We start from the raw sequence: 15259 nt of genomic DNA on the forward strand, positions 1-15259 counted from the left end.
TAGCCTTATAAATAGGATTTATAAGATTATTGCTAAAATTCTTGCTAACAGAATGAGGAGGGTGATAGATAGGGTGATTTCAAAGCCTCAGAACGCGTTCGTTAAAGGAAGACAAATCACGGACTCAGTTCTTATTGCAAGTGAATGCTTGGATAGTCATATCAGTTCTGGGGAACTAGGTTTGCTTTGTAAATTGGATATAGAGAAGGCCTACAATCACATTGACTGGAAGTTTCTCTTGTATTTATTGAGGGGGTGTGGTTATGGTGAGAAATGGTGTTCTTGGATAGAGCAATGTATTTGGATTGCTCGTTTTTCTATGTTGATCAATGGCACTATTGCTGTTTTCTTTAGAAGCTCCCGAGGGGTGAGGCAAGGGAATCCGTTGTCTCCGTTTCTGTTTGTCATTGTTATGGAGGCATTTAATAGGATGATTGCTGCTGCCATCAAGAGTGGTTTTATATCGGGTTTCTCAGTGGGAATCAGTTTATTTGAAAGGGTTAACATTTCTCATCTCTTGTTTGCAGATGACACGTTGGTTTTTTGTGGGGCAAATTTTGATCAAATTCGTTCCATTAAAGCCTTACTTGTTTGTTTCGAAGTTGTTTCTGGTCTAAAGGTGAATATAGCTAAATCAGCTTTGGTCCCGGTAGGTGATGTCGTTAATATGGGAGAATTGGCTCGTGTTTTGGGTTGTGAAACGGATTCTTTGCCTTTGAAATATTTGGGGCTCCCCTTGGGTGCTTGCTTTAAGGCCAAATCTATCTGGGATGATATTTTGGAAAAGATTGATCGTAGGTTGGCGAGCTAGAAAAGAATATATCTTTCTAAGGGAGGTAGGGTTACTCTTATAAAGAGCACCCTCTCTAATCTTCCTACTTATTTCTTGTCCCTTTTTCCTGTTCCTGCTTCGGTGGCCAAGCGTATAGAGAAGCTCCAACGTAATTTTCTATGGGGAGGTTTAAACGATGAATTCAAATACCATTTGGTTAATTGGGACAAGGTTTGCTCTCCTATCTCTGAAGGAAGTCTAGGTATCAGGAAATTGAGACTGTTCAACCAGGCTTTGTTAGGGAAGTGGCTGTGGCGTTATGCGCACGAGAGAGAGGCTTGGTGGCGAATGGTCGTGGATGCCAAGTATGGTTCTGAATGGGGTGGTTGGCATTCTATCAATATCTCTAGGTCTCATGGGGTGGGTCTTTGGAGGTATATTAGTAGGGGGTGGCAAATGTTATTTAGCCATACCAAATTTGATCCAGGTAATGGATCCAAAATCAGATTTTTGGATGATGTTTGCAGAGAAGCGTGTCTTAAGGAAGTTTTTTTAGGCCTTTACAACATAGCTAATGCAAAAGACGCGTCTATTGCTGACAATATGGACTTCACGGGTGGAGCCCTTCAATGGAATGTTAGTTTTTTTCGGTTGATTCATGATTGGGAATTAGAAGTGCTAGCCTCGTTTTATACTTTGTTGTACTCCCATAGAATGAATAGGGAAGGAGAGGATAAAATTTGGTGGATTCCGTCTAGTAAAGGGAAGTTCGATGTTAGATCTTACTATAATATCTTGGCTAGTACAGAGGCTAGTCCATTCCCTTGGAAGGGTATTTGGCACACCAAGGCACCCATGAGAGTAGCTTTCTTTACTTGGACGGCGGTGTTAGGGAAGATCCTCACAATAGATAATCTTAGAAAAAGGAATCTAATTGTGATCAATAGATGTTGCTTGTGCAAATCAAATGGGGAGACGATCGATCATCTTCTTCTCCATTGTGAGATCGCTCGCTATTTTTAGCCGGTTTGGATTGTCATGGGTCATGCCTCATAAGGTGGTGGATTTGTTCGCTTGTTAGTGGTCGGGAGGGCGTTCTCGAAGCGCCGTTATGTGGAAGATGGTTCCCCTTTGCCTAGTGTGGTGTTCATGGTTAGAAAGGAATGCGAGATGCTGTGAGGATTCTAAGAGATCTTTGGAGGAACTCACGGCTTTCTTCTTCTACACGCTTTTCACTTGGACAACAGCTTGGCTTGCCCTTTTAGTGATTAGCTATCTTTATTTTCTTGTTCTATTCTCTTATCCTAATTAGGCGTTTTTTTTCTTGTTCTATTATCTTCTCCTAATTAGGTTTTTTTCTCTTGTTTACTTCCTGTGTACTTGGGTTGCACCCCTTTACGTTTTTGATATATAAACATTACTTATCAAAAAAAAAAAAAAACTATCACTGTATTGTCAATGTCTTCCTGAAAGCCAGCAAAAAGACAAAAAAATAGCCCTAAAAAAATTTCAATAAGATAAAAATATCCTTATAAATTTTAAGAAAAATAAACTAAAAGAAAAAACTAAAGATCTAAAATCCCCCCGTGCCTCTTTGGTTTTATTGACAATGGACCCAACAAAGTTATATGAGTTGAGCCGAGTTTATGCAATTATAGCTCATTTAATAATTGAGCTGAATTTTGTGTTCACAGCAAACTCATTTATTAAATGAACTGAGACCGAGTCAAGTCTATCGAAGTCAAGCCCAAACTTGTTCACGAGTGGCTTTGTTCGTTTACAGTTAATGGCATTGGATGGCTGTGGGAAAAGACTGAATGACATTTCAGATCCTTAAGCTGCTTACCCATTCTAAGCTTTTCATTATTTATTATTATAGCCAGTGTCTAGTAATATTTTGCTTTCTCCAAACACATTTTAAACTCGTTTCTAGTTGAATGCACTTGAGGTATAATGTGAGTCTTTTTTTTTTTTTTTTTTTTTTTTTTTTTTTCCCTATGTGAGGTATAGTGTGAGTTATGTGCATAATTTAGTTCTTTCAGATATCTTAGTCACTTGACTGAATCAATCAGATCCTTTTGCTGCTACCCATTCTAAGCTTCATTATTGATTATTATACCCAGAGTCTAGTAATATTTTGCTTTCTCCAAACACATTTTAGACTCATTTCTGTATTTGAATGCACTTGAGGTACAGTATTAGTTTTTTTTTTTTTTTTTTTTTGGTGAGGTTTAGTGTGAGTTATGTGCATAATTTAGTTCTTTCAGATATCTTAATCACTTGACTGCATCAAGATGCCAAAGAAGTTATAAGACAAAGGGCACAACTCAGTCGTATGATTGCATGGGTGGATGGTCTTGACATTTCTCAATACATAGAATTATTTGGTTTTTCTAATGCTGCAATTGGATAAGTTTAAGAAATTATCATCATCATCTCTATTACCATATTCAATTGACTTTTCTGTATTCAATAGAGAAGTTCAGAATCAGTAACTTTCTTGCTGCTACTAAATGGACTTGCATTTCAGTAGCTGTCAAGTTCCAATTAGTCGGCTGTGTTTTCAATACTAATGATCTGAACTGATTTTTTCAGATGGATGTTCGTGGAGCTCTTGGCGATCTTTTCCGGGCACAATTGAAAGCTCTTTTGCCATAGTGTCTTTGTTTTTTTTTTTTTCTACGCTTAATCAAGTTTATCTGAATTATTATCAGTCATTGCACATCGCAAAGCAGGTCATCTCATTTTCTAGTTGATTTTGTTTTTCTACACCGAAAAATTGATGTGCTCTACAAGGAGATTTTTTGCAGTCATTTTGTTTTAGTGGAAAAGAAGGAAAAGAAACGATGTGTGCCTCTTAAGGGAGGCTCTGGTGTTAGTTTCCGTCGTGGTACTTTATTGCTGATCTTTTATATATTCCTTACAAAGCTGTGTTCTTTATTGCTGATTTTTAATGAAGTTCTTAAGAAAGAAAAATATGAAGAATAAATCTGGTCTTGATTCATATGGGTTTGTACCTTGGGTGCCAAATTAAAAGTAATAGAATGCATTTGGTTCAAGTTTTGTGCAAGCTACTTTGTTTTTTAAATCATTTTTTGGCCAAAGCCACTGCAATTCCCAAGTCCAGGAAGGAATGATATGGATCATATTTAGTAAAGCTAATTGTTGAGAAATAGTCTCACATTGCCTATAGACAATATATTGGGCATGTTTATAAGAAATGGGCAACTCTTTTTTATAGAACCGGTTTTATAAAATGAGTTAGACTCATGAAATTTCTTCATGGTATCAAAGCTTACCACAGAACGAATGAGGGCCCACACTACTTACCTCATGACAAGGACCAAGAAAAATACCAACCTGTAGGTGAGGGAGGGTGTTGAGAAATAGTTTCACATTACCTGTGAATAAGATCTTGGACATGTTTATAAGGAATGGGCCACTTTCTTTTATAGAACCGGTTTTATGAGATGAATTATGCTCATGAAATTTCTTCACTAATAAAGTGGGTGAAGAATAAGAAATGAACTTTTCATGCCAGCTTTATTGAGTAGGAGAACGGGACTTTTCATGCTCCTTTCGTAAATTTCCTTTTCCGTTAAGGTGGAAATCCTTCTCTATGGCCATTTGCGTACAAGGAATGTCAACACAAAATGATCAACAAGTTCTCTCAATGCCTTGCTTGATATAATGTTCTCTTTCTTTTCTTTTTTCTCTCCTCAATTTCTTATTGAGTCATAGCATCTCCAAGATCTGTTCTCCTTGTATAGTTATTTTGAGTATGTTAGCTTTGTATGATAAATGGATATGTAAAGGGGATACATAGTATGAATAGGAATCACATAATTTTTGGCCCTCTATAATTTTCTGCCTCTCCTTATTTCCTTCGAAAGGTAGGTTATTAACTTATTATGGTACTTATCCTTGAACTGGTTCATTTAAACTATATAATATTCAATTAGTTATATTTAAGGAGTTTTTTTGTCTTTTCACTTTTTAAAGGAACAAAAATGCATTTCCAATATAACTAACTAGTTATTATCTAGTTCAAACGAACTAAAAAAGATCTTAATTCACTTATTTCTAAGTATGTTATTAATGATTTTCTCTGCTTTTGGGGTACGTTTGATACACGTATTAGAGACTAATAGAATGAAATAACAGTTTCTTGGAATAGTTATTTCATTTGATGGGTTACTAATGAAATAACAATTTCTTGGAATAGTTATTCCATTTGATGGGTTACTTTCTGATTTTCATGAATAATGAAGTAACCAAACAAATAGAATAGGTATCTTGTCGGTTGCGAGTAGCACACTGATTTATATTCACACACAAGCCCTCTAATCTCTTTCATCGCTCTTGTTGATCTCTCTCTTTCTCTCTCTCTCTCTCTCTCTCGTCCAAAGGAACACATTTTACAGGGTGTACCAACGTAGTGTGGGTTGAACTCCACCACTATGCAGCTACCATTGTCACCTTTGTTCTGCACATATTCTTTCAAGAGAGCCCATATATACTCTACAACCATACATATTCAGTGTCCTATTTCAGTATTACAACAAAACTGATGAACAGTGACGGAGGGAGGGGGGACTGGAGTAGGCCATGTCCCCCCTCCCCCCAAAATAAGGAAAAAAAAAATTATAAGTAATAAAAAATAAAAATGTAAAGTTTTAATTTAGTCATTCCCCCCCCCCCCCCCCCCAAAAAAAAAAAAAAATTATTTGCCGTATCCAATAAAAAAATTTGGCCCTATTCTTAATTTTTTTGGCCATACCCATTAAGGTTTTTTTTTTTTGGCTCTTACGGTGGTCTTTAGTTCATAAAAAAACAACCAAAATAATTTTTTTAATAAAAAAATTCTAAAAAACTGAAAAAAAAAAAAAAAAAAAAAAAAAAAAAAAAAACAACAACAACAACAACAACAACCAAATTGGCTAGCCCCTCCCATAAAATTTCCTGATTCCGTTCCTACTGATGAATATGAATAGATATTACATATTACTTGTGTGACCCACAAATGTGACTCACGGTGGGTCACTTGTGACCTATTGGGGTCACAAACATGTCCCACAATGAGCCACACTATATGTTATTTATTTTTGAAAAAAATACATTTTACCCTCTGAACTATCCACATATTTACACTTTGACCTCCAATGTTTAAAAAGTGAACCTTGACCCCCCAAACTTCAAAATTGTTGCAATTCGACCATTCTGACTTTTTTTCTCAAAATGCCTCCTTCACAAGTTTTTTTTTTTAAAAAAAAAAAAAAATTAAAATTAAAATTAAGGGGTGGCCACCCCAGTTGGGCCTAGAGCCAACTCAAACCGGACACCCCTTAATTTTTATTTTATTTTTTTATTATTAATATTTTAAAAAAAAACTTGGGATGGGGGCATTTTGAAAAGAAAAAAAAAAGTCAGAAAGGTCGAATTGCAACAATTTGAAAGTTTGGGGGGGTCAAATGTCACTTTTTAAACATTGGAGGTCAAAGTACAAATAGATTGATAGTTCAGTGGGATAAAATGTATTTTTCCCTATATTATGTATATGCACAAAACGACATCATTTCGTTTCTAAGGTTTTATACTTCTATCTTTCCAGCCCTAGTGCCGCACACCACGTCTCATTTCATTTTTCTCATCCTCTCGTCTCTGTCAGTCACTGCCCTTTTTGCGCCGCACTACCCCCCTTGTCAGCTCGCCACATGGCCTCCTTGAGCTACCTCTCTCTCTCTCTCTCTCTCTCCAACAAAGCCGTCTTATTTTCTCCATCATCAACCAAGGAGCTTCATTGAGTAATGATCAGGAAAGGTCTCTTTTATTTTAGTTCATCTTTCGCAAGGTTCGTTTTTATTTTGAGGATCCACAATAGCATATGCATATTTTTTACAAACTGGTTGATCAAAACACACTTTATCTAATTTAGTTAACGAGTATTAAGGATGCGTTTGGGATTGTGATTTCCCATGAATAATCTGTATTTTTAAAAGATATCGTAAAACGTAAGGCGTTTGGCATTACGATTTTAAAAGCACTTAATCTAAAGTAAGAAAAAATTTGCGATTTCTATAAGGAGGGTAGATAGTGCTTATTTGAAAATGCACGAATTTAAATCAAAATCACGATTTTGCATAACAAATATTTGATAAAATAATATTTTTAAACATGTTTTACCAAACGCCTATGCCATTTTAAAAAATAGCGATATAAAGAATACAATTTTTTATATCGCACTTATTGAAACAGTAATCTCAAACGGATCTTAAATGTACCATACATCCAATTATCTATTTTTTTTTTCTCTATATCATTTAAATATTCTTTATTTATTCCATCTTCATTTCTTTTCTAAAAATCGTATTTCTTTATTTTTTCAACAATAATTTTTCTAATGCAATGATTTTTCAATAGTCAAATTTTTTGAAACGGTCATTTTTGTAACTATAATATTTTTGAAACGGTTGTATTTTATAACAGTCATATTTTTGAAACAGTTATATTTTTAATATGTTGTATTTGCCAATGTTAAGTATGAAAATAATATTCTCATAATAATGTCAATCATATTTATGAAAATATCTTTTTTGGAGACACATCGTCTTCTCCTAAATGGCTAAATGTATCAACTTTGGAGTGAAAGAAGGTTCTTGTGCAAGTGATTTTATTCTCTTTTTTGATTCATTCGGCCACCGTGCTTTTCCATTTTGGGTGACATCTCATAGTATTCCAACAATGTTCAAAATTAAATTGGCTGCCATGGAGCTTGTGATATAAAACTTTTGCTTCCGCAATATGAAAAATTAACAAATATTCAATAATTAAAATCTTGATACTAATTAATCATTGGCTCATTGACTTTAAGGTCTAACAATCCATTAATACCTTGTCTAGTTCGGTAGCACCAATTGGATGTCTTCCTTCAATTTGAAGTAAGTTGGCACCAAATTTGTTAACGCCAGTTGGATCGTTAACCACCGATTCGTTAGGAAGTTCACAGAATGTACACAACAATTAGGCTTCTTATATTCCTCATAGTGCACGTGAACTCTACCTCAAAATGTCAAGCCTTTTAAATAGGTATCATAGATTACATCCATACTAATAGTGAGCCAAGCCGATACTAGTATGTTGTCTTCTTTTACACTAAAGTTTCATTTTCATTGAGATCTTTTAAGGGTGGATTCAATTTGAGGTTGAGGTTGGAGTTTAGTGTCTTGAGAATCAATGTTCTCATATAAAGAAGCCGGCCTATATGCATTGTAATCAAAATCTGTCTCATGTGTGAGTGGGTCGAGGAAGGGATGGTCATGCAAATCCATCCTTCAAAAATAAATTATAAAGCAAAGATGATAAATATTAAAAATTAAGGATTTTACATCATGAAGTTAATTACTACAACAATTAAGAGATTGGATAAACAATTAAGGATATTCCAAAAGAATTATCACTTACTCTCAATTAGAAAAAAAAAATCCCAAATAACCTCAACTAAACATTTAAGCATTTGTAAAGTACCATACAATAAATTCAAACTCAACAGTATGAGATCTGTGAGAGCTTTTATTTGTCAGCTTGTTTCTGAAGAACTTCAATTCAAACACCCAGGAATTGATTAAAAATTTTCACCCATCTCATAACCCAATTCGATATCTCCTCCCCTCTGACTCCTAGCCACCTCCTGTATCACCTTCAAGTTGAATTTCTGCATCAATCCTAATCAAAGTTTCACAACTGCTGAAGTTAAATTCAGCAACTTCATCAAATACTCTTCTCAGCCAATTACTCACCACAAGTGCCTCAATAAATGGAAAAATATTTTGTCATCATTGTCCACTACGGTTGACTCATTACTACCAGAACCAAAATGCTTCCCTTCTTTACTCTCACTCCAATCAAATTTCTCCAAATCTACCAACAAATCCCCTACAGCAGATTTTTCCATAGGCATAGGGGTATACAAAACCATCTTTCAATTTCTGGCATTAACATCCCTCATCCAAATATAGGAAATAAAAGGCTATGATCTTGGGAGCATGTGCAAAAAAAAAAAAAAGAAAAAAAAAAAAAGGCAGCCTTCAATTTCAAAAGTGAAAATTGTTCAAATGACTTTCATCTCAGACTTCCATGCCCCCCCTGTGACTTAATTGTGCAGAAGCGAATATTTTCTGACCCCCAAACTAATCCGGATTCAAATTGTGAATAGACTTGGTTTCTCCCAGCCTGAAACTAAATCCCCAAATGCAAAATTTGGTAAAATTGGAAACAGTCTCAATAAGTTATTCATAAATTACCGAAAGTTGAGTGGAGGTGAGAAGACTGTTGGGCATATGAATGTTATGACATGCATGGAATGCTAACGAGTATTTTCCATGTCAGTAAGTAAGCTTCACTAAGAACAGCCTCTATAAAATGCACTTCCAAGCCCTCTTCTCAAATCCCTGCCATCTTTTCACAAATAACCAACTTCCCAATGGTCCTCTCAGGTATGTATGATGAAACAGAGATAGTGTGTGTCATAAACAATGTAGACAAGCAGAGGCTTCTCATAAAGAAGAAGAATATTCATGCATTCCAACAGCAAATAGAAAAAAAATTATACCTTTCTTTCAACTAAATGTGTTCTTAGCAACAACATTAATTTAATTACTCTATTTTCAGGAAGAATAATACTAGAAAATGAAGAATTAGATAGTACACAGAAATCAAATCAAAGAGTATCTCTAAATCAGTTAAATCTGTGTGTCATGTTGTTTGCTAGGCGGGAAAAGAGAGAGGACTTTAGAGAACATAGTTTTGCACAATATTTGTTTTGCACTAAAAAAACAGAACATAGTTTTAGACTTTAGAGATATATGTGGGATCATGTTTTTTTAATAAAAAAATAATGAAAAGACATTCTGTGACAACTACATGGGGATTGTCTTTGAGCTGTTCTTTTACCTAAGAACTTAAACAATCAGAAAATTCGAATCTCAACCAAGGATACTGAAAACATTTCCAGTTATCGACTGAGATAAGCCTCCCATGGGCTTTCAGAGATGAGATGAGATGAGAGTGCCAAATTCATGTTCTGCGCGTGCGTTATTGTAGTATTATATATGTTTTTTGGAGTGGTGGGATCCACAAAAGCCACAAAACCTGGGAAGCTTCAAGGAAGAAGCGTGAAGGAAGGAGCGTCCGCAAATCGCAGAGAGGTAAACAGTGGTTGGTTGGTTGGGGTTGTAGTTGTACGTAATACGTTGGTTTTGTCGGCCCCACGCGGAAATGGTCACATAATAATATATAAATAATAATCTTCATACTATTCAACGTTTTGGGGTCAGAGAGAGAGCTCTCCCCCTCTCTCTCCAAAGAGTGAGAACACAGAAAAGAAAATTGCGGAGGGGGAAGTACTACTGGTACAAGTAAATTTAAAAGCAGCTTTCTGTCATCAAGAGCCATTTAGAAAATTCAAATACGCGTACGTTCGTCGTGCTGATAGTCAAAGTTTCAATCCCATCATTAACTACTGTTAACACCAAATATAATATGCTCACACACATACAGAATACACTCACCAGATTTTTCAACATACACTACCAAAGTCTTTTTTCTGACTTTTTATATTGCTTCTTCAGCGAAAGCAGCAACCTTTTCTCTTCTGACCCTCTTCTCTCTCTCTCTCCTCTACGGTCCAACAAGAACAATATCACAGATTTGTTAGTCATATATATTTCTCTTTGTAGATATAGAAGAAAGAGGAGGAGGAGGCAAATTGATTGATTGATAGATAGAGGTGGGAGATGCATGTTTGAGAATTTGAGATATGAGTAATCAGGCAGTCGCAGGTGCTTCTCACACGGGAAAAGGCTCCAGCTTCCTTGACAAAATCAAGGTATGTCTCTCTTTCTTTCCTTCTTCTCTTATCAATTCATCCTTCTTCCTCTCCATCCCATCTTCCTTTCCCTAATCAATTAATTAATCTATTTGAGTTCTGACTATTTTTAATTTTTCAAAATTCGGTTTCTCTGATCAAAAGTTGCTGCTTTCAACTTATTTCTTTTATGTTTGTTTATTTTTGAATTTGTGGGCGTTAAACGCAAACGCGTTCAATCATGCACCAATTCCTTCTTGTCTTTTTTCTTTCTGCATACACCATACCATACTTCTAAGCTGAATTACTAGTTGTATTTTAGTTTGATTTCAATTCCGCGTAATTTACGCCTTTCAAGTTTAATTGTGTCAGCGATTATAAATACCCAGCTTGGGCTCTTTATGAATTCAAAACAAAAAACAACTTTTGGGATTTTCATACGATTCGAATCCAAAGAGTAGAAGGGTTATAGACCACTGGAATTGGTTTCTTTTGGGGATGTTCAAATGATGAATATGCATGTTTATCAACTAAAGTAAAAATAAAAAATAAAAAAAATAAAAAATCAACTAAAGTAATTGGCACTGCAGAATGCTACTTGCCTTAAATCATCAACAGCGGATTCTGGAAAAGGGAGAAGCAAGTCATCGACTAACAAAGTGGCCCATGGTTTCCACTTAGTTGAAGGTAAATCCGGTCATGATATGGAGGACTACCATGTTGCTGAATACAAAAGAAAAATGAATCACGTGCTTGGATTATTTGCCATCTTTGACGGCCATCTGGGAGATCGTGTCCCAAGTTACTTGAGAGATAACCTTTTCAACAATATACTTGATGAGGTATCTTTCCCCACCAATTCAAAGTATTCTTGCAAGCATTTTGTTATCTACTTATTTCTGGATAGGACCAATATAACTGCCTGCTAGTTTTAGTCATTTGATCAGATAATCATTGGGTATTTATGTCAAAGTGATCCTAAAATTTAATGCAACACTCCGGGAGTCCCATATTGAGAAGATAAGAAGAAGCCCAAATAAAGTGAATAGTTTATAAAGATAGTCATGGGTGCTAAGTCTCACATTGCCTATTTATTGGGTGAAACTGGGCTTTATAATGAATTCTATAGAAACTCCAAATTGACTAGTCCTTTTGAAGTAATAGCGCAAATGTGGCTAGCACTTTTCCCTTGGTCGTTACATTTAACCACGAGATAACTTAGCTCATCTTGTATCCTTATTTATGCAATATTGGTACTCTTCTACTCCTAAAATAACTTCAGCCCGGTGTTTGCCGAGGCAACCTTTCATTCTTATAAGATTGAAATGTGATCATCTGTTTTTATTTACTTCTTTAATTATGTGATCCAGCCAACCTTCTGGAAGGACCCTGAGACAGCAATAAGGAATGCCTACAGCTCCACTGATAAGTTTATTTTGGAAAACTCCATGCAATTAGGGCCAGGTGGCTCAACTGCAGTAACTGCAATAGTCATTGATGGCAGAGACTTATGGGTGGCGAACATTGGTGACTCAAGAGCTGTCGTGTGCGAGAGGGGTTCCGCTAATCAAATTACAGTAGACCATGAGCCGCATAGTGAACGAAGAAGGATTGAGAAGCAGGGTGGCTTTGTGACTACTTTACCTGGTGATGTACTTCTTCTTTCAATTTAAAATAACTTTAACCTTTTCACTCATTAGTATAAGCTCATTCTTTGTGGGGATCTTAGCATATGGTGTTTATAACAAAAAGAACATTCGTTCTGGGTTATTTTTTATTTATCCGTTTATTTATTTATTGAATTATTTTGAGGATTCTGCGATATTGAAAAAATACAAAATGTTTTCAGGAGATGTACCTAGGGTTAATGGTCAACTTGCGGTTGCACGTGCTTTTGGGGATCAAAGCCTCAAAGCACATTTAAGTTCAGAGCCTGATGTACGACATGTGCCCATAGACTCAAACATTGAGTTTGTTATATTGGCAAGTGATGGATTGTGGAAGGTCAGTTATTATGGTATCTTATGGATAACAAATTTTTCTGTCAGTCTATCTTTCATCTTTTTTCTTGGTCTCCCACTTTATATTACATAATTTTTCAAAACATTGGAATGCGTAGGTTTAAATGCTTAGGTTTTGTACCAAACAATATGGACTTAACAAATTTCTGTTTTCAACACTATTTCAAATGGATATCTGGTTGGTAACATCACCTGAACAGAATTACGTGTTTTTGCAACATTTAGAATGCGACTTTGGTTTACATTGGGCTAAACAAGAAATTATATGAATTTTTGGTGATTGATTCCATTGTAAATGATGAGTGCATGCATACCAACGTTGAAAAAATGCTCAGTGACAAATAAATTAAATATGTAGTGAACCTAATCCCATATTATTGTGTACTAGGAAATATATGGACCCATTAACATCTACACAACACGCCTTGAGCAAAATATAATTCATGAAAACAATACTAAAATTGGCAGTTAGAATCAGAATTAGCAGAATTCCCTGCTGAAGAGATATGTGACAAAAAATTTATATAAATGCTGTAGAATTCAGGGTTGGGATTTACCAAAGCAGAATGGTATACTGCGATCACTCTGTTGGTCTTGGTTGTTTGATAATCGTTAATATATTATAATCCTTGAACCATGTGGTCTTATGAAAACAAAATTAACCACTGTGATTCCTTGGCATGCTCCAGCTCATAATTAGTGCACATGGAAGCATATAGTAGCAGTTTCCTAAGGCTTTGAAGTGGTGTGGATGGTTCCTTTAACCATCCATGCACACTAATTTTGGGCACCAATTCCTCTTAAAGGATGGCTCTTCAATCTCTCATATGCCATTATTGCCACAGATGTCTTGCCACAGTATCTTCCAAAAAAAGCCTCTTTAAAATTAAGACAAGAAGAATATGCCATGCATTCCAAAGAAGATAGAAACAAATATATAGGACCTCCCCATAGTCTCAACTCCCCAACACACACACCCCCCCCACAATAGCCTTTAGGCTTGAAATTCCTTTTTCTCATTGACTGGCCTAGCAACCTCAGCTTAATTCTAATTCTACAGTAAGTTAGAAGATCTGAAAGATAGAAACAAATAAAAAGAATCTCTCTATCATGTGGGGTAGAATTACCCTCTATAAGCCTATAAAGTGAGCTCTTCTCTAGGCTTGAAATTTCATTCACACACTCGATTGCCTTGAATGGTTCTTATTCTTTACAAACAAACACGTTGACAACCTTTACTAGCTAGATGATGCTAGTTCATCTAATCATGTTAATTTTACCAACAAATCTTTCTTTTTTAAGACCGTCACCACCTTAAATTATGTCACAAGTGAAACCAAGGCGCCTTAGGCCCTATGAGTGCATTCTACTTGACCTCCTCTTTGAATGTTGCCTCCCGGATGTGTAGACAACCTACCTATGGTCTAGGGTAGGTGGTCAAAGACTCCTGCTTGCTGAGTTGTTGCCTAGTGCAAAACCTTCGTCACAACATAAATGCTCCCTAATTCATGAATTACTGGGAAAGAGTCTTCCTTTTTCCTTCTTTCTTTTTCCCGTGGCAGATTAGGCGAACAATGGCATCCTCTTTGTTGATGTCCCATCATTACTGGTGGAAGACTGAGGTTATCTCACTGCCAGATAAATGCCTTGACTGATGTTCCATATATATATGATCTCTATTTCTTTGGAGAAATGCTACAATCAATATTCTTATCCTACAAGTAACCAACCAACCGTCCAACCAACCGTTAGATTTATTATTATTATTAACAATGACTAATTCAAGAACTGGTTGAGACTACCATGTCAGTAGTGTGAAATAGTTGTAGGATTAAAAGGTAGTTTCTAGCTTTACTCACTTCTTTATATCGCAATTGAGTGCTTAAGGATTGAACTTGTTCATTTTTTCTTTCTCAAGAAGTGTCCTTTCATGATCTTTCATCAATATCTAAATATTGAATGCTTAAACTAGTTTTACTTTCACTATAGAATCTACTTTGGAAATAAATATAAATAGTACGGAAGTCTCATTTTTTGTGATCTAAGAGGCATTACTGTTGTTTGTGCATCAGTATATTGACACGATGGGTTGATGATGCTATTCTTTGGTACTAGCTTGTAGTTTTGTTTCGTGCTTGATAGCTGTACTCTGGTTGGCAGGTTTTGACGAATCAAGAGGCAGTTGGTTTGGTGAAACCCATCAAAGATCCTCAAGCAGCGGCTAAACGTTTGACAACTGAAGCATTGGCAAGAAACAGCAAAGATGATATATCATGCATTGTGATCCGTTTTGGATGATGCTGCTGAGAAAAATTGCCTCCCCACTACAACATCAGAACTTCTGTTGGTTTTGTCCAAATACGAAGATGGAAATAGGAGCACCATTTATCATATGTTATGACTTATGCCATGGTTTTCTTTGTAGCGATAATCGTGTTAGTGCTAGTAGATATAAATGTGTGATGCATTTTTTATGTTACCTGGGAAAGAGATTTCCTCATTAATCAGAAGTTTGCTTGGGTTGATGTAATTAATGGGTACAGTTCTCCATTTAGTGAAATTGAGAGGAAGAGGAGGGGGGGGGGGGGGGGGGGGGGGTGTTTT

At 35.8% G+C, this 15259-nt stretch overlaps 2 protein-coding genes across 2 annotated transcripts in view; both read left to right on the top strand.

Moving 5' to 3' along the window:
- ATMIN7 (HOPM interactor 7) overlaps positions 1-3776 on the top strand; it is a 49747-nt gene extending 45971 nt beyond the window's left edge. Inside the window, exon 33 of the mRNA XM_059605163.2 lies at positions 3368-3776. Coding sequence (XP_059461146.2) covers positions 3368-3430 — 63 coding nt within the window. The 3' untranslated portion in view covers positions 3431-3776. The remainder of the gene's footprint in view (positions 1-3367) is intronic.
- A 6563-nt stretch (positions 3777-10339) lies between these two features.
- LOC132189794 (putative protein phosphatase 2C 44) lies at positions 10340-15185 on the top strand. The gene is made up of 5 exons (XM_059604587.2): positions 10340-10655; positions 11225-11476; positions 12005-12281; positions 12484-12638; positions 14816-15185. The coding sequence occupies exons 1-5, from the start codon at positions 10587-10589 to the stop codon at positions 14951-14953; spliced, it is 891 nt and encodes a 296-aa protein (XP_059460570.1). The 5' UTR covers positions 10340-10586; the 3' UTR covers positions 14954-15185.
- The last annotated feature ends 74 nt before the right edge of the window (positions 15186-15259 follow it).

The sequence above is a fragment of the Corylus avellana genome, chromosome 9 (genome assembly GCF_965113065.1).
Source record: "Corylus avellana chromosome 9, dhCorAvel1.hap1.2, whole genome shotgun sequence".
NCBI classification, from domain to species: Eukaryota; Viridiplantae; Streptophyta; class Magnoliopsida; order Fagales; family Betulaceae; genus Corylus; species Corylus avellana.